Consider the following 20,728-nt stretch of genomic DNA (forward strand, 5'->3'; position numbering starts at 1 on the left):
CCAAAGGCAGCTAACACTGAACATAAACCTGGATCTTAACTCAGGTTAGTACACAAAAGAGTTACCAGAGCCTGGGTTTGGTGATTGTGTGTCCACATTGTGTGTCTTGAGGTCTTGACAGCCGCCCACCATGTTTTCCAGAGAGGGCTGCAGCTGCCAGGTCCGGGAGCAGGACCACTCTGCACAGCCCTCTCTATGGTTTCCAGCTTGGACTGGCATGAATGGGGCTTGCCTCGCCTCCTGCCCCCACGCAGCCAAGCACATCATGGCTGTGATATGCTGAGCTTTTCCCCTTCTAGCAGTGCAGGGCATCTTCCCACATTTCTCGGGCAGACTTCTGTGCACCACGCTGGCTGCTGTTGTGATCATGTGCGCATGGGGTTTGCAAAGCCCAACGAAGACTCTGCTCATGTGACCCGCCAGTGCATTAGACTGGGCTAGGCTTCTGCCTAGCCCCATACGATTGTGTGTCAAGGCTCAATGCTTAACCACAATTAAGATCAAGGGAGGGGAACCTGTTCCCAAGAGTTGGGGAAATGAAAGGAGGAATCCTGTGGTCAACTCACCATCTGTCATTGTGGTTAAAAGTCACATCTTCATCAGTTTTTCTGGGTTTTCAGCTATAGTTAAAAGCAGCCTAATAACTACAGCTGAAAAGTAATATCTTTGCCTCTACAAGTATGAATTGCAATACTCAAGCAATAGCATAATGCACATTTTCTATGAGGAATTCCAGAATAAAGTAAAATGTCCTCACAGCAGAATGTACCAAACCAAAAGGACTTTTCAAAGGAGCCTCTAGGCGGGGGGGGGGGGGGACAGAGAAACTATAAGCAAGATTTACCTATGTGATACGGTCCACAGCCCAGCACCATCATTCCATGGTCATCAAATTTTACATCATGCTCCTAAAATAGAACACAGTAAGAGAAGTCATTGGGAATTATTCTCAACAGCACCCATTGTGCACACAAGAAAAAACCATTTATGCCTTGCAGTCCTTTATCCAAAAAATCAGACTCTCAGGACTTCAGTTTGACCTCATTTACCGTCCTTTAAAACAGGCATAAGGCCATTGAATTAAATTGATTTTTTTGAAGGCTCAGTTTTACCTTAATAATATGACCACTTTAAAGACACTGGGGCATACTCATGAGACACATTCTACATCTTACTGAAACCATATTGGCAGCAATAATCGCATAATAAAGGAAGTAATAAACAAATCTGTAGTAGTCTTACAAATGATTAATGTTAGCTTGCAAAACACTGCAGACCTAATTAATACTTCCTAAACCTTTTAATTTGAAATAATACAGTCTAAGTTAGTTGCCACCACTTTTGAACTCACATTAGTGCAGTCATCAATGGGGAGAACCGACTCACATCAGTTCTCCACTATGCAACTGAGTCTGGAGACCAAAGGCAAGAGTGATTCCTAAAAACACCCAGACAAATTAAATAGCACAGAAAGCAGAGGTAGGGTCCAATTTAGGAAGCAAAAGAGACACTTGAGTGAGAAGTACAAAAACCTTCCAGCCCTTCCCTACGTAACCCTTTCAGCCCCTCTCCTTAAGTGCTTTCCTCCCCGCTGAGCTCACTTCTTGTATCAGAGCCCAGTTGAAAGGAACGTGAAGTTGGGTTGGAAGACAGACAGATCACGGGGGACTAAGCTGCAGGCAAGGCAGGAAGTTGTGTGCTCCTCATCCAGATTGCCTTTTAGTTCTGAACATCAGTCTCCTCCATCCCTGACTTTCTAATTAATTGCAGCAAATCTGCCACTGTCACATCTAATCTGAGGGGTGGCAGCTCTTCATCTGCTGCACATCTCTCTCTTTCAATAAACAAACCATATGATAAGTTGAGGGGTTCGTTCAAGGACTAAGCATATTGTTTTATTAGATTGCCTGTATTAATTAGCAATGCTTCTGTCTATGTATGAACATCTGCAGCTGCTTTATAATGAATCAGATCAATGGTCTATCTTGCTCAGTATGACCATTTTGACTGGCAGCAGCTCTCCAAGATCTCAAGCAAAACTCTTTTCAAGCTTTGCATTCACAAGATCCCTTAGCTGGAGATACCAGGGATTGAATCTAGGACCATATGCTTACAAAACATGTGCTCTACCACTGAGATATGGGTCCTCCCACCGTAAGAGATCCTTGATGTTCTCTCTTTTTAAAATCATGCCAGTACAGAAAAATACTAAATATTGCAGCTTATTTTTATAATTTACCACTTTTCAAGAAAAATTCCCAGGACAGGTTATGTAGCAAAAAGAATGAAATTAAGCAGTATGATAATTCAACTGGACTTTGACTCAGGTTGCTGGCCATACTGTAGGCATTTTATATCTGAAATTACTTGCCTTGCCATGCCTGTCTGTGAATTTATTTATTTAGTTAGCTGTGTGTTTGTTTATTACACACACAAACGTCCCATGGTAGTACCTCTCTTGCAGTGCGCATCTGAGAACCCATTACCAACTTTGCTATCTTTGACCCTAGTTTATCCATTCCCTACTTTGTCATGTTTAAGGATGTGCAGAAACCCTTTTAAGAAATTTAACGTGTGTTACAGAAACTCATTTGACTTCCCTTGATAATTCTCAGAATATTCTCCTTGGGAGAAACCCTGACATTCACTTCTAATTCACTGTTTTGGAATATCAGTGTCGACTCTAGTCATGTGTGGAGTTCAGAGCTATCTAAGTATGGCCTTAGTTCCCCTACTGCTTGCCCTACTTCCTGGTTCCCATAGACTGGTGTATTTGTCTTCAACTTTTGCAAAGTTAAATGCAAAAATGATTTGATATTATGACTTTCTGGCCCACTTGTTGCCTGACTTGTGCGCCAACAGCATGCCAACAAAGGGACCACAACTCCACCAATGGAACTGTTCAAGAGATCAGTCCCATTCCCTAAGTCAGAATCTCTCTCACACACACACGCACAAATGAGCTACTTCTGCGGCACTGCCTCAATACCCACAACATTCTCCCAAGTAATCGCTTTAAGAAAAAAAATCATTTATACCAATGCTAGGGAATTAGCATGTTCATTACACAATTTGTTGTTAATAAGTGGTGTGAAATGGGATGGGATAGATCAACCCACTGTGCTCACAAAGGTATTGCACTAGGCAAATGGAATTTGGTGGTAAGAGATTAAACTTCACATGGAAAATCTCTCCCACACTGCAAAACGGCAAGCAAAACTTTCATTGATGAAAGTCTCATTGGTAGTCCACAGCAAAGAGCAAAGGCAGCATGTTAGTTGTTCATAGATGTTGGGATTTAGGGAACAAAACTGTGGCACTGTGGGTAAATTTTCATTGCTTGTATCTGTGCTATGCCTGCTCAAAAGGATTTTAATGCTCCCAGCTATACTTTCACTTTCTCAATAACAACAGTGGAAAACATTTCCACCTGTGCTCCAATGGGATTATGCTTATGCCAGCTTCTCTAAACCATAGCTGTTTCTAGACCGAATGAATTTGAGTTACAAGGTCAATAGATACTAATGGGAGAAAATATATCATAATATGTTGTAGCTATACAATAGTAAACGACTGCACTTACCTGGCCATTATAAGTGACATAGAGGTAATTAGTTACAGCAGGGTATTCTCCTGCCAGTGTGTCAATCTGCAGAGGAAGGCAAAAAAAAGGTGAACAAACTACTTTTTAGCATTTCAGATTCCACTGTTTTTCTCTTTTCATTCTGTTCTTCAACGAACTCACTGCTTTCTATCTCCTGTCTGCACAAGTACTTATGGGAAACGTAAATCCACCAGCAGTTGATAATTCTTTTTCATTCTATACATGTCTATATTGCTTTTCCGCACCAAGCAGTTTCATATACAAAGCCGTGTAAAGACTAGCCATTAGAGAGGAGAGCTGGTCTTGTGGTAGCAAGCATGACTTGTCCCCATAGCTAAGCAGGGTCTGCCCTGGTTGCATATGAATGGGAGACTAGAAGTGTGAGCACTGTAAGATATTCTCCTTAGGGAATGAAGCCGCTCTGGGAAGAGCAGAAGGTTCCAAGTTCCCTCCCTGGCTTCTCCAAGATAGAGCTGAGAGAGATTCCTGCCTGCAACCTTGGAGAAGCCGCTGCCAGTCTGTGAAGACAATACTGAGCTAGATAGACCAATGGTCTGACTTGGTATATGGCAGCTTCCTATGTTCCTATGATCAGCATTGCTGTAATCAGTAACATTATCGTTACAAATAACCAGGGTACTTTGGATTATGGTATTCACAGTGGCCAGGATCCAAAGAACCATACAGCCAGTTTCACGTATCCAAGACTCTTTGCACATGTGTTTCTCAAACAGTGTTTGCGCATGTGTTTCTCATAACCCTTCATGCTGCATGTAGCAATCAGCTTTGGAAACCAAGGAGACTTTCAAAGGCAGTTTGAAATATGGCATGGCGAGGGAAGAGTCTGCTGTACCAAGTGGAAAAGTGAGACAGTCCCATTGGTCTTAGCTCTTTTGATCCCAAACTAGTGTTGCTTCTGGATCACTTGCAGACAGCCTTTGGATCACATACAGCCCAATTCTATATACATTTACTCAAAAGTAAGTTCCATGGAGTTCAGTGGGATTTACACCCAAGGCACACAAAATCACAGCCCTAGAGTGCACTGATACTGACCCTTTTTTTCATGATGTGCTGCTATTGCTCCAGAAATTTGTCTGGGCTGCTTATACCACATTGTGCCTTTCCCCCTCTGCTTTAATGCCAGCTGGCCTTTAGTTTTTTGTTTTGTTTTGTTTTTAAATCAGAGCACCTGGGAGGGAGTAGAAAGGAGAGACTCAGATAATCCCACAGCCATGCTGTATTCAGGAGAAATGTACCCTTTTCTGTCACAAGAAGAATGACCTTTTAAAGGATAGATTGTCACTGGTCATTCGGTTAAAGAACAGATGGCACTCACATCAGTTCTGTAAAGATGGTGCAGCACAACTTTGATACAGTTCCCTAGGCCAGCTCAGAATGTAGAAGAATTCCAGCAAAAAAGGACAGCGGGGTTTTAGGGTACAGATGGGCCCTTCAAGCTGTTTCAAGCATAGACGAAAACAGTGAAAAAACGCAAGGTAGGGGAACAACTGGCAGAACCTGCATATCAGCACCCCTTAATAGAACAGCAAAATGTCTATGGAACACCTATGAAAGCAACTGTGACATTGTCATGAATACCAGATGAACTTATTATGTTCAGCGCTATCACAATGAATACCAAATGAACTTGCAATGATGGGAAAGTTAAAATAAAGTATTACCCTATAAAAATTTATTGCCAAGAGTCAGACAAAGAGAGCTTCACGTTTCACGGTCACACGACATGACGGGTCAACACCAACGTTCTCACCCTTTCCCACTTCCCTGCTGGAAACCTAGGCAGAGGACGTGGTTTGATCCAAAGAAGGCCTTTCTTGGATGAGTTTTCAAAAACTTGAGTTTGTGAGAGTGACAAAGGGCAGTAATTCCAGAGTGAAAAGCTGGTGTAAAGGCTGGCATGCTTTTTTGTAACTTAAGAGTAGGGATGTGCGAACCGGTTCGGGTCCGAACCGGTTCGGGTCCGAACCGGTTCCGGTTCGGAGGTTCGGATCGAACCGAACCACCCCCGGTTCGGTTCGAATCCGAACCGAACTGGGGGTGGTTCGTTTCGAACCGGTTCGGACCGGTTTGGATCAGTTCGGAAAGCTGAAAATTGGTCAGATGGTAGGTGGCACCCAGGGGTACCTGTCATCCAAACCCCAAAGCAATCGGACACTCGTATGATTTTTTATGAATTTTTGAAAAATATTTTTATTTTTTTCTCATAGGATATAATGGGACCCGAACCAGGCCATTATTTCTTATTGTGGAGCACTCATGGGTGCCAACAACCATGCAAACCCTGAAGCAATCAGACACCCCTATGATTTTTTATGAATATTTGAAATATTTTTAATTATTTTTCTCATTGAGTATAATGGGACACGAACCAGTCCATATACCCTGTTGTGGAGGACTTAGGAGCACAAAAGCAGGGTGGGTGGTAGACAGGCATGGGTGCCTACCACCCAAAAAATCTCAAGGCAATTGGACACTCCTCTGATTATTGGTGAATTGTTAAGTATTTTTGAATTCCTCATAGAGAATAATTAGGATTGCAGCAAATGTATAGCTTCACGTCGGGGGGAAAGGGGTGTCGTAGAGTGCAGTGTGGTGGGTGGTAGTTCCTAGGGTGGGCAAGGAATCTATCAGAATTATTTGAAAGGAATTGGGCAAAGAGGTGATTTTTAAGTGATTTTTGAAGTTTACGCGTCTTTAAGGTTTTTCCTCATAATAAGTTATAATGGAGCTTTCAGCAGCCCTATAAGTGCACATGGGGGTGCTGGGGTGGCCCAGAGCAAGTGGTGGTGTAGTGCACATAGGGTGCCAACCACCCCCATGGGTTTCTAACCCATGGGGTACAGAGATCTCTGGTAGGGGCACCCCCATGGGTACAGGGTTCTCTTGTTTCTGAGGTATTGAGTAGGGGTGTGCAATTCGGGATTTCGGGTGATTCGGCTCGGACCCGAACCGAATCACCCCTGTTCTGTTTTGTGCCCGAATCTGGGTCACCCGAATCACCCTTGATTCGGTTCGGATTCGGATTTAATCCGAATCCGAATCCGAATCGATTCGGGGGGGTAAAAAGGGGCCCAGGGGCAAAATTTTGGGGTGGGGTGGTAGTTCCCAATGGGTAGAGTCTATCACCCCAATTTCAGGGGGATTGGGCAAAATCCTGATTTTTGGTGAATTTTTAAAGTTTTAGTGACTTTGGGGCAGTTCGGGGGCATAGCATGGGATCTGGGCAAAAGGAGTGGGGTGGGGTGGTAGTGCCTAATGGGTGCAGGCTACCACCCCAATTTCAGGGGGATTGGGCCAAGGGCTGATTTTTGGTAAATTTCTGAAAATTTCATGTCTTTGGGGCAGATTGGGGCATATTGGGGCAGAAAGTGGGGACTGGGGCAGAATAGTGGGGTGGGGTGGTAGTGCCTAATGGGTGGAGGCTACCACCCCAATTTCAGGGGGTTTGGACAAAGGGCTGATTTTTTGAGAATTTTTGAAGTTTTAGTGACTTTGGGGCAGTTTGGGGGCAGAAAGTGGATCTGCCCCAAAAGAGTGGGGTGGGGTGGTAGTGCCTCATGGGTGGAGGCTACCACCCCCATTTTAGGGGGATTGGGCAGAGGGCTGATTTTTTGAGAATATTTGAAGTTTGGGTGTCTTTGGGGCAGATTGGGGGCAGAAAGTGGATCTGCCCCAAAGGAGTGGGGTGGGCTGGTAGATAGTGCCCAATGGGTGGAGGCTACCACCCATCCCCAATTTAAGAGTGATTGGGCAGAGGGGTGAATTATGGTGAATTTATTTGTATGAGGTTTGTCTTCATAAGGTGAAGTGTGCTAAATTGATTACTTCCTCATATTATTCATAGTAAAGGAAAGTGTGAAAAAGTGAAAGTGGGGTCATGAGAGTTGTTTAATTGAAAAATATCTCATTTGCTATGATAGAATGAGAATTCACACCTCAGAAAAAACTTCTGAGGTGTGAATTCTCATTCTATCATAGCAAATGAGATATTTTTCAATTAAACAACTCTCATGACCCCACTTTCACTTTTTCACACTTACTATGAATATGAGGAAGTAATCAATTTAGCACACTTCACCTTATGAAGACAAACCTCATACAAATAAATTCACCATAATTCACCCCTCTGCCCAATCACTCTTAAATTGGGGATGGGTGGTAGCCTCCACCCATTAGGCACTATCTACCAGCCCACCCCACTCCTTTGGGGCAGATCCACTTTCTGCCCCCAATCTGCCCCAAAGACACCCAAACTTCAAAAATTCTCAAAAAATCAGCCCTCTGCCCAATCCCCCTGAAATGGGGGTGGTAGCCTCCACCCATGAGGCACTACCACCCCACCCCACTATTTTGGGGCAGATCCACTTTCTGCCCCCAAACTGCCCCAAAGTCACTAAAACTTCAAAAATTCTCAAAAAATCAGCCCTTTGTCCAAACCCCCTGAAATTGGGGTGGTAGCCTCCAACCATTAGTCACTACCACCCCACCCCACTATTCTGCCCCAGTCCCCACTTTCTGCCCCAATATGCCCCAATCTGCCCCAAAGACATGAAATTTTCAGAAATTTACCAAAAATCAGCCCTTGGCCCAATCCCCCTGAAATTGGGGTGGTAGCCTGCACCCATTAGGCACTACCACCCCACTCCACTCCTTTTGCCCAGATCCCATGCTATGCCCCTGAACTGCCCCAAAGTCACTAAAACTTTAAAAATTCACCAAAAATCAACCGTGAACCGAATCACCCGAATTTTTCATGCCCGAAATTCGGGTGATTCGGCTCATGCCCAAAAAATATCTGGGGACATCGGGGGTGATTCGGTTCGGCCCCGAATCACCCAAAATTGTTCGTTTCGGGCACAGATCGTTCTGTGCCCGAAATTTTTTGCACATCCCTAGTATTGAGTATGGATTCTATGATAGCAAATGAGATTTTCAATGAGACACCATCAATCCACTCTAATATGCTATCATAGAATCCACACTCCGCCTCCTGCTTCTTCTCTGTGTGTGTGCTTAGTGTGCTGCTCCACTGCTGGCAGGCAGCAGCAGCAGTGGCCTTTTTGTTAGATCAGAGAGTTGGTGTGTTGTCTCTCTGAGTGTCATCTTGCTTGGGTAGGTGGTAGGTACTAGGTGTTAAGTGTTAGGGCGCCCAGAGAGAGGGGCAAAAAGGCTGGGGTGGCAATTGATGGGTGCCCCTAGCATTGTTGGTGGATTTCTTGAAAAGAAGAGGAAAAAATCCCATTGGCTAGATTGGGGTTTGGGGGGGGGCAGCCCCGGACCCGCCTCTGTGGGGTGGCAGCACCCCCAAAGTGGGTCTGGGGCCATGGCAAAAATGGCCTCAGTTCCTCCTGGCAATCCCCGGAGAGATAGGAGTGATGGTTTTTTTTATTAGGATTTCCTAAGGCATTAAATGAATAACTGTCTCTCTATGTGGCTTTTTATCACCTTTCACCCAGTGACACACATTCTATTCTTTCCAATTAGATATTATTTAATGCCTTAGAAAATCTTAATTAAAAAAACCATCACTCCTATCTCTCCGGGGATTGCTGGGAAGGACTGAGGCCATTTTTGCCATGGCCCCGGACCCACTTTGGTGGTGATGCTGCCCCACAGAGCCGGGTCTGGGGCAGCCCCAAACCCCCATTCTAGTCAATGGGAATTTTTTTTTCAAAAATTCACCAATAATACTAGGAGCAACCAATTGCCTTGGGATTGTTGGGGTGAAGAACACCCATTGGTGGCTACCACCCACCCCAGCTTTTTGCCCCTAAGTGCTCCACATAGGGAGTTATGGGCAAAAATTGAAAATTTTTAAAAAATTTGTAAAAAATCAGAGGAAGGTCCAATCAACTTGAAATTTGGGTGGCAGGTAGAACACAAGGTCCCCTTTCAAACCAGCTATTTTTTGAGATCCGAACCGGTTCGGTTCGGATCCGAACCGGTTCGGATCTGAACCGAACCGGGGGGTGGTTCGGCAAAACCAAAACCGAACCACCCTGGTCCGGTTCGGACCCGGTTCGGATCCGAACCGAACCGGGAGAACCGGTTTTATGCACATCCCTACTTAAGAGTCTGAAGTCCAGTAATTTGCCCTACTACCACATTCATATGTGATCTCAGGCATGCCACTTGGGATCTCACTTTTAGGTGGTCTTGTGTAGCAAGCATGACCTGTCCCCTTAGCTAAGCAGGGTCTGCCCTGGTTATTTATTTTTATTTATTTATTTTTACATTTATATCCCGCTCTTCCTCCAAGGAGCCCAGAGTGGTGTACTACATACTTGAGTTTCTCCTCACAACAACCCTGTGAAGTAGGTTAGGCTGAGAGAGAAGTGACGAGCCCAGAGTCACCCAGCTAGTATCATGGCTGAATGGGGATTTGAACTCGGGTCTCCCCAATCCTAGTCCAGCACTCTAACCACTACACCATGCTGGCTCTGCATTTTAATGGGAGACTTGATGTGTGAGCCCTGTAAGATATTCCCCTCAGGGGATGGAGCCGCTCTGGGAAGAGCAGAAGGTTCCAAGTTCCCTCCCTGGTAGCATCTCCAAGATAGAACTGAGAGAGATTCCTGCCTACAACCTTGGAGAAGCCACTGCCAGTCTGTGTAGACAATATTGAGCTAGATGGACCTATGGTCTGACTCAGTAGCTTCCTATGGCATCTTCCTATGTTCCTAAGTGTTCCATATAAACTTAACATGAGATTTCAAATCCTCATTGAGACATTCAGTGTTAGCCATTATTTCAGTTGAGAACCATTAGATGCAAAACTGGGTCATGTCCAGGGAGCCTTAATTTCAATCATCACCACACCGGTTCTGCTGTATTTACCATCCCTGAAGTCCAGATATGCAGTATGCTGAGAGAGTCCATAGCTAAGGAGCAGTGGCTCAGGATTGGTGGAGGTGGTGGTGTAGTTCACAGGTTTGGCTTCCTGGGCTGACTGCAGGTATGTCCTAAAGGCAAATACCCCAGTCTGGATTTGCCTGAATGCTACCTGTGCTCCAGTTCTCACCCCAGGTCAAGGAAAGTTGTCATCTGGTTAAATATCTAGTTGTTGAAAATAGGCTATGCTTGCTGGATATTGGAGGCTTGTTTGTCCATGATATAGAACTACCATTACCTTCCTGGCAGCCAGACCTTCATTATTCGCTCTGAACTTGAACACTTGCAAATAAGTAGACTGTTGGCAAAGAAACCATAGTTTTGTAACCTTCTGTCTCCTCTAAAGAAAACTGACCATGCAAAGCTGTCCTGGACCTTCTAGTTACACAAGGAGTACAGGAGCAGACTATTAGTGTGTTGGGTAGAGAGGGCCTTAAAAATACTTACTGATGCAGCTAAGGACACACAGGAAATCTGTACAGACAGATTTGGTCTCATGCGCTCAAATTATGGTCTCATGCACTGCTGAACACTGATGTGCCAGATTATGCTCCAGCTAAATCCAAGGAGTTCTCTGGGTGGCCTTAGGCAAGCCACTGCCTTTCTCTCTAACATACCCACCTCCAGGGATGGGCCAAGCCTCTCCTCCCTAGCATCGGAGATGGCACCCCCAACTTGTGTGGCACCTAGGTGTGCCAAATGCCACACTTCCCTGGTGGCATTCCCCTCCCCCCCCATTCTCCCTCTTACTGGTGGTGCACTAATGCTGCTCCTCCTACCCCAGGATTTTAAAAAGGAAGAGAGGAACAGAGTAGAGAGGAGGAAGTGTGGAGGAGAGGAGAGTGGTGAGTTAGAGCATCTCTCATGGTGCATTCCATAATTATTAAGAACAACATTTTTTGTCTATTTTGAAAGTTTAAACCAATCCAAGACATGCATGTTGTTATACCTGTTTCACCCAAGGTGTTATGTTCTTCTTGAGTCTCAGCTCCCTGCTCTGTGCTTCAGTCACTCCCAGGCACTTCCCAATCTGTTTATCCGAGAAGCCAATCTGCTTGGCTCTTCTGAGGCTTTCCTCTGGAATGGACTGGCTGGGATGAACACAAGAACAGCATGTTACTGACATCTTGCATCCTTCATGTTTTTCTCAAAAGCTGTTTGAACTCAAAGCGGGCAGTGGTGGGGTGTGTTAAAAGAAGGGCAGTTTTAATTACCGGTGGTGAATTTCAGAATAGAAAACCCAAGTCCAAATCCTGCACTCAGCTGATGCCTACTAGGTGGCACTGGACAAGGCGTCATCTGACAGGTGGGTTATGTGGTTTTTTCTCCCACCAATCACATCCCAGAAGAGGAGGCACGAGATGCCTCCCTTCATTATTACTTTTTTTTAGTTTGATGGCCAGCCGGTGTTCTTTTAGACTGACTAGTCAAAACAACAGAATGCTTAACCCGAACCTGCTGAATCTGACCCAAATCTTTGCAGGTTTTTATAATGAACTTGCCTTTGTTACTTCCTTCCTCATCTCATTTCCCCCCACCCCCAACACAAACCATTTAAGAGGCCATGGAAGTTTAAAGTAGAAATCATTGCTTTCTCTCTGTAATGAAGAAAAATGCAGCGTCATGGTATCAGCTCAAACACAAAGGGCTCAGCTTGCATTGAACCTGTAGTCTCCATTGTTAAGCTTCCAGCAACAACATCTGTATATGTAAAGCCAATGTTTCTATGGGGCTTCTATAAGAGAACTCTTATAGGAAGACCCACATTTTGCTTTTCCATCTGTACTTGCATTTAACTCAGGAGTTTCTCCCTCCCCCTCCCCTTGTGGACTCCCTCCACAGAATTTAACCAATCTGCCACAAGCCCTCCCCCAGCACCCACAATTGCAAATCGCTCAAAGAGCAGACCATACTGAACACAGCTGTCAAACTCCCCTTCATGCTGACACTTAGCATCCCTGGGTGCTGGGAAATCCACCCAGCAAACATTTAAAAAAAAACAAAACTACAAAAGTGCAACTTTGGGGAAAAGCCGAATTACCAGCAATGGCCCCTCCACACATCACAGATAAGTGTCAGGGCATTCCAGAAGCCTTGGTTTACCCCCGAAAGCCGCTGAAAATAGAGGATTTTTTTTACGCCGGACATAATTCGGGCTAAGCCAGAAAGTGCAGCCATAATTTTGGGGGAAACAGAGTTGTGTCTGAACTGGTCCCTGATAGCCCACAACGACTTTGGGGTTAATCCAGCTGATATGTGGACTCGCACCCTCAATTCTGGAGGAGGTTCGAACTAACAGCCATGTGTATAAAAGCTCCTGGAGAGCAAGGTTGCCTACGCTTGGGATAGATAACACCCTGTGTCTCTTACATCAGATAACACCCTGTGTCTCTTACATCAGTTACTTCCCACCTCACCCCACCCCTTTCAGAATGGGGAACTCTTATTAATAACATTTATGTGTGTGCTCATTATCCATCAGTGGAATGGCTATAGGCTGCTACCAACTGAAGGATCAATGACTAGAAGCCACTATGCTAAACAGGTATGTCCTAATGAAAGCAAGATCTGCCAATACCTAGAAGGCTTCCTGCATTTTTGTTCTCATTGGCTAATCTAAATGTTGGTTCCTCTTCTTGCCTTTGAGTCCTTGCTCTTTTGCCATCTCTGACCTTCCCTCTTTGAACTAAGCCCTCCTTATGTATTTTTCATCTTCTCAGTTGCTGTTTCTCTTTCTGTATGAAGTACCTGCCATGCACTTCAGTTTCTTCTATTGCATCTACCCATCACCCTGATAAACCTTTTGCCTCTCTCCAATTTCTAATCCACCTTCTTTGGAGCTCTGCTTTGGCCAGACTGCAGAGAGCCTGCATATATTTTTAGCTTCTTTGCTTCCTATTCTCAGTGTTAAAAACATCTTTGCCTGCTTGTCTAATAAATCAATATTTTATGTGCAAGCAAGCACTGAATCAGGAAGGAGGAAATGATTAACAAATAAGACACTTTTCCTAAAGGAGGGCCTTTGAATTATGCTCCTTGTACATTTGAAATTAATACGAGTATTGTGTCAGGGAGCTTTTAAAAAGCAAAGACAATTTGGGGAAATGTTCCAGATTAAACAAAGGAAAGCAAGGGAGAAGTTGCACTTGAAGTAAATGAAGCCAGAAGAATGGTCGGAGATGAAAGCTTGTGGGGACTGCTCAGTGCATCTAGGAGCAAAAATATCCTAATCCTGTGTCAAAGTATCACAGGACACCTTGCAGTATTTGCTGCATGCCATGCTAACCAGTCCTGGAAAGACACCTTGATCTTGAAGGCCAAGCAGGCTCAGGTCCACTCAGTACTTGCACTATGAGGCCATCTTAGAAATTAGAGGCAGTAGATTTGAGAGGCAGCAGGGTTGCAGGAAAATCCTCTGGAACCTTGCCCTCATGTTTGATTCAGCCCCTTGCTTTCATCCTTCCATCAGATTTTGACAGAGAATGGGGTGTCTTACTGAACCAAAGAGAATTAGGCAAGCTTCCCGGAATTGATCTCATTGCCTGACAGAATTGAGTCAAATACAACAAGGGGCGTGTGCTCAAAAAAAGCTTTTTATTCATGATCATGAAGGCACAGTACAGGTCAAGAAAGTCTGACAAGCACTCCACCACAAGCGTATGCAGTGGCTAGCTTATATAGATTTTTTTAAAAGCAAATCAGTAAATCCAACAATACATGTCTTTGTGAATAAACAGATGTATTCATGTGGTGCCAACTAGCCTTGGCTACATGAGCTACCATTTGGCTTGTCCGCCCTCCCCACTCCAGCTATGCTTCTTTCTCTGCTGTGTGGAGAATTGTCTCACATACAGTATCTTTTGTCAGGCTCTGGTATTTGCCACCTCTTGGCAGAAAGAGACCTCACATTCTTAAAAACAATTTCATTCTGGCCTACTGGCCTTACAATCTGTTTAGAAACCTGAACCAAACTTTTATACACTTATCTGTAGGCCTGGGTTAAACATTTCATCAGCAGCAGCACAACTGGGCTGGGGAGAGCTGTGCGTTCAAACAATCCAACTTGAACTTTGACTTTCTTGGATAGCCTTGGGCAAACCCGTTGGTTCAGAATGGACCATGTGGACCTCATGGACTAAATGTAACTAAGGTTCATAAAATAAACTGAGAACAAAGCTGCAGACAATCACCAATCCCAGCTTTGCTTCCCATGAAGGGCCTGTATGCAATCCCAGGCTGCCTTGCTCTCCCCGGCCTGGGAACTCTCTATCATATGATTTATGTGAATATGTGCATTGCTCACAAATCAATAGTAATTCAAACTTCCCTTCTTTATGATCTCACATATTTAAATAAAATATACAATTAATATAATGCATCTGATGGCTTGATAGACAAGTAGCTGGAAAAGAATGAAACCCATATTCAACTAAATATAATTAAGAGCTAGCAAGGTCAGATCCTAGATTGCTATAAATACTAAGAGGTTTGCATAACATATAGAATGCCTAGACAGAGAAAGATCTCTAGAAATTAATGAGTGCTAAGCCATATTAAAAGGGGGTTAAGATAATGGAAGTTTTTAGCTTCCATAATTAAAAAATTTAATCTGAAATGACACAAAGTCACTTTCAGGGATTTGCAAGGGAAAGGAACATTCTGAAACCCTTGCCAAACTCTTACCTAGTACTGTATTTATTTTTATCGCCTGCCTGTGCAGTTTTGTAGAGTTGTACATCTGTAGAGGATGAAGTGTTTTGAAAATATACTTGTATCTGAAGATAGAAGAGAAGGCACTCTAATCTGAAATACAGCTACTAACACAGACTTTTATGTATATGCCAGAATATTAGCATTCAGTCAATAAGCCAAGGTCCCAGCCCTCATAACTGCTGATAAAAATACATAGGGGTTCTGCTTTAGACCAGGGCTTCTTAACTTTGGGCCCCCAGATGTTGTTGGACTACAACTCCCAGAATCCCCACCCACAAAGGACATGTCTGGGGATTCTGGGAGTTGTAGTCCAACAACATCTGGGGGCCCAAGGTTAAGAAACCCTGCTTTAGACACCGTGGCAAGAAGACTGTGACGCTTTCAGAAAACAGGAAGGCTGTTCACACGAGTAGCCCTACCTAGGCTTGTGCAGCCCTACCGGGGTAGGGCTGTGCATGTGAAGCCCTGGGATAGAGGCCAATCCCAGTGCTGCCCTGGGATCCACCCCCCACCCAGGCTTTTAACCTATTCACTCAGGCTACACAAGCCGTGTGGCTCCTGGCAGTGTGGCTTTCTGGAGCATCCAGAAAGCCACTCTGCCAGGAGCAGCATGGCTTGTGTGGGCACACGATCCGCACATTCCACAGAAGAATGAAGATCATCTGGGAGGAAGGTAGGTGCTATCCTGTCTCCCCCAGTGCCTTCCGTGCCCCAATTAAATACCTTAATGGCTGGAACTATGCCAGCACACACTGTGAGAACATGGGCACTGTCTTTATTAAACAAGCAGAGTACACTGAGCTTTTTGCATTATTAAGCAAGTATAATTAGAAAGTCTGCCATCCTAAGCATACTTAGTAGGAACTACGGTAAGTTCCACTGAACTCAGGGGAAATTATTTCAGAGCAAACATGCTTAGGACTGGGCTGTAAGCCTGATTCATTTATGCTAAGGTTCTTGGTTTGCACAGTTAATTCAAGTCGCAGTTATTGTTTTTAGTGGACAATCCTACACCTAATGCCTATTACAAAAACATAACTTGTCACTTATCTTACAAATATCACAAAATTTGAGAAGAGTAACATGATTTTGCAAAGGAATAATAAAGAGGAAATAATATATCTGACTCAACAGCATTTGACCATCACTAGCAGTAAGGCAGAGTTCAAAGTTGATCAGTTTCACATTCTAAATATTGCAATACCTGCTCTGACTTGAGGAAAATTAGCTTGTATTGCTGTATCTTTTGGCTGCTCCTGAAAAACTCAAAGCCATCTGCCATCTGATTCCAGGCAAAGGAAGAAACTGACCTTCATCTACAGCTCTTTTTCTCAATTCAGATCTTCTTTATTCCATAATAATTTGCCAAAAAGAAAGCATTGCAAGAAATGGCTCGTTCACTCTGGGCTAGAAACCATGATGCAGTTGAATGATTCAATCATTTCAGGTGGAATACTGCTGCCATCAGTGATGCTCCAGTTTTGTGACATGCAGTTATGTCAGCCATATGAACTGAACATATGATAAATGCAGCACCCAGTGCAACATTGATGGTACAACAAAGGAAGTATTAAAGTAGGGCAAGAAACCTTCTCAGCACTACATGCATAGTTAACCCACAAAGACAAGGCAGAGAAACACCCATAATGAAGGCAGAAAGCCCCCTACATTTCTGACTGCTTTGCTCTGTGTATTTGTAACTTAATTGTACTGTAGTTTTAGAACATGCTTTGTTTCAAAAAAAAGGAAAAAAGATGGCAGATCAATGGTTTCTTATCTCACAATAACCTTTTGAATTAAATCAACATTTTTTAGATTGGACAACTGCAACAGAGTCCTGATACATTTGTAGTCCGACAAATCCAAGTCAGTTTAGCTAAGATTTAAACACAGACCCTATATCCAAACCCAACATCCCAGCTACTCAACCATACCAACAAGCGCACACACACACACACACACACACACACACACACACACACACACACCCCACGTACATATAGGGGGAAACAGGAAGATGGTGGCAAACTTCACACCCACTCTACATATGTTCAGCAGAATGTCTGCATCATGTACAAATGCATGTGGCCCTTGTCCATGGGGGTTCCATTCCCGCCAATTTCTGTGGATAACAAAACTGCGGATAATGAGACCTTGAGGCAATGGGAACTGGGGAGTTAGGTTCATGGAGGTAGGGGAAAAGGCAGAAAAAACAGAAACAAAGTGTCATGCAAACAAAAATCTGCAAGTCTCCAGCAGTCCAGCAATGCACCCCCAGACCCAAATTCGGCTGATTTTCCCCCCAAAATGGAGGGGGGGTTGTTTCCCCCCAAACAGCCACAAAATGGCTCTGTTTAGCAAAATGGTGAATAGAAATGTATTTATTTATTTATTACATTTCTACACCGCCCTATCTGAAGGCTCTGGGCTGTGTACAGCAACAAAACAAAACAAAACAAAACAAAAAAACCCCACAAAAACAAACAACCATTTTTAAAACAATCAACTCAAAACAATATAAAACAAATTTAAAAATAGTTGAAAAGCATTTAAGACCAGTTTAAAACATTAAAGAACAATGGAAAAACCTTGGAAGGCCAGACCAAATAAATACGTTTTTTGGGCTCTCTTGAAGGCCAACAGCAATTGGTCTTCAAGAGTGCATTCCACAGCCCGGGAGCAGCTACAGAGAAGGCTCAGTTCTGCGTCACCACCAGACGTACTGGTGGTAACCTCGGAAGTCATTCCTGGCTACCCTGAAATCGTGGATAGGTGAATTTTAGGTATTTTTTAATCTGCGTACAAGAGCCACCTATACAGCCATCTCTCTCTCTTTCTCTACACACAGACACACACCATCTAAAACATGTAGTTGTCAGTTATATACATGCACACACCATGCAGACATCTCATTACATAAGAACAACCATGCTGAATCAGGCCCAAGGCCCATCTAATCCAGTATTCTGTTTCACACAGTGGCCCACCAGATGCCGCTGGAAGCCTACAGGCAGGAGTTGAGGGCATGCCCTCCCTCCTGCTGTTACTCCCCTGCAACTGGTACTCAGAGGCATCCTGAAACACAGGGATATAGGAAGCTGCCATATAATGAGTCAGACCATTGGTCTATCTAGCTCAGTATTGTCTTCACAGACTGGCAGCAGCTTCTCCAAGGTTGTAGGCAGGAATCTCTCTCAGCCCTATCTTGGAGATGCCAGGGAGGGAACTTGGAACCTTCTGCTCTTCCCAGAGCGTAGCCTTGCCTCATAAGAAATGCGCTCTAGGCCCCTGATCATCTTGGTTGCCCTCTTCTGCACCTTTTCCAGTTCTACAAGGTCCTACTTTAGATGTGGTGACCAGAATTGTATGCAGTACTCCAGGTGGGGCTGCACCATAGTTTTATATAAGGGCATTATAATATTAGCAGTTTTATTTTCAATCCCCTTCCTAATGATCCCTAGCATGGAACTGGCCTTTTTCACAGCTGCCGCACATTGAGTTGACACTTTCAACAAGCTGGCCACCACAACCCTAAGATCCCTCTCCTGTTCAGTCACCGACAGCTCAGATTCCATCAGCATATACTTGAAGTTGGGGGTTTTCATCCCAGTGTGCATCACTTTACACTTGCTAACATTGAACTTCATTTGCCATTTTGTCGCCCACTCACCCAGTTTGGAGAGATCCTTTTGGAGCTCCTCACAATCCGTTTTGGATTTCACTACCCGAAAGAGTTTGGTATCATCTGCAAATTTGGCCACCTCGCTGCTTATGCCTACTTCTAGATAATTTATGAATAAATTAAGAATCACCAGTCCCAGTACAGATCTTCTTACTTCCCTCCGTTTAGAGAAGTTTCCATTTATCCCTGTCCTTCAAACAGTTACCAATCCACACATGGACCTGTCCCCTTATCCCATGTCTGCTAAGTTTCCTCAGGCGTCTTTGATAAGGAACTTTGTTGAAAGCTTTTTGGAAGTCCAGGTATACTGTGTCAACTGGATCACCTTTATCCACACATTTGTTGACACTCTCAAAGAACTCCAAAAGGTTTGCGAGGCAAGATTTACCTTTGCAGAAGTCATGCCGGTTCTCTCCCAGCAGGGCGTCTTCTTTTATGTGCTTTACAATTTTATCCTTGAGGATGCTTTCCATCAATTTGCCTGCAATGGACGTTAAGCTAATCAGACTGTAATTTCCCGGATCGCCCCTGGATCCCTTTTTTGAAAATCGGTGTTACATCTGCTACTTTCCAGTACAGAGCCTGATTGCAGGGATAAGTTATATATTTTAGCAAGGAGGTTGGCATTGAATATATGTTGCCTGTCGCTCTACATGCACTCATCCTGGATCTATAATGGGAACAGTCATGGTTTCTGTGCATTCATTTTTATGATCTCATTCTAGTTACAGACATCTCTATCATCATTACTTTCCTTTCAGGCATCCCAAGGATTTTCACAACAGTAAGGCAGTGTTGTATCTATTTTCTTCATTGGGAAACTGCACGTGAAATTGTACTTCTACTACTACTACTACTATCTATATACCACTCTTCAACCAAAGTTCACAAAGTGGTTTATAAAGAAAAATAAATAATACATAAATAAAATGGTGCAGTCAGATCTAGATTAAAGGTCTCTTTTCTGGCTGGAAGAGACTCTCTGGGGTCTGAGGGAGAAGTCTTTCCCAGCCCTGCTCTATGATCATTTTCACTAGAAATGCCACAAGGTCTGAACTTGAAATCTTCCGCATGCAAAGCAAGTATTCTGCCATTGAGTTATGGCCTTTCCCCATTGTTGCTCTCTGAGCCATAGCCTTTCTGATAGATCAATTTACTTAACGAAAGCAGGGTCAACATCACCTTCCAGTTTCATTGTGTTCTCTCTCTCTCTCTCTCTCTCTCTCTCTCTCACACACACACACACACACACACACACACACACACACACGTACTACGGCCTACTCTCTACTTTTCTGTTAATTTTACAAACATATGCATACCCTTCAAAAATCTTCATAAGGTTGAATTCCCTTAATGCCATCCTGTAACTAAATTTAAAGCACTGGAATTCTGAGAGGCGGTGATTAACATCTTTTATACTGTTCTACTCTCAATATTTGCATCCACAAAATGACAGTTTGAAGTTTTAGAGCAGGAGAAAAAATTGTCTTCAAGCTAGACAATCAGCTTTTTTATACACTGTCATAATCATGTAATGGCTGGCGGGGTGGGGGGGGAGGGCAATTATTTCCTAACAAAACGAAGTCTCTTGTGTTTTCCTGTTTATAAATAATACAAGCTATTCTCTCTGCACACTCCCTCCCTCCTCCTGTTTTCAACTTTCAGTGTGGATTTTTGTTGGTGGGGTTTTTATTATTATTATTATTTAAAATTCTCCTCTGTCATCTCTGAAACTCCATCCACTCATGCTTCTTCTTCAATAATAAATGATAAAAGGAAATGGAATAAATTCCCCTTAATGAGGAAATTTT

General features: G+C 43.7%; 1 protein-coding gene across 9 annotated transcripts in view; it reads right to left on the minus strand.

Moving 5' to 3' along the window:
• The window catches only part of CPS1 (carbamoyl-phosphate synthase 1), a 175,815-nt gene that overhangs the window by 68,642 nt on the left and 86,445 nt on the right, over positions 1–20,728 (minus strand). For all 9 annotated transcript variants that reach the window (XM_053283405.1, XM_053283401.1, XM_053283406.1 and 6 more), the window contains 3 exons: positions 11,469–11,610; positions 3,584–3,649; positions 845–908 (listed from right to left, as the gene is read on the minus strand). In XM_053283405.1, the coding sequence (XP_053139380.1) occupies positions 845–908; positions 3,584–3,649; positions 11,469–11,610 (272 nt within the window). The remainder of the gene's footprint in view (positions 1–844; positions 909–3,583; positions 3,650–11,468; positions 11,611–20,728) is intronic.

The sequence above is a fragment of the Hemicordylus capensis genome, chromosome 1, assembly GCF_027244095.1.
Source record: "Hemicordylus capensis ecotype Gifberg chromosome 1, rHemCap1.1.pri, whole genome shotgun sequence".
Classification (NCBI taxonomy): Eukaryota; Metazoa; Chordata; class Lepidosauria; order Squamata; family Cordylidae; genus Hemicordylus; species Hemicordylus capensis.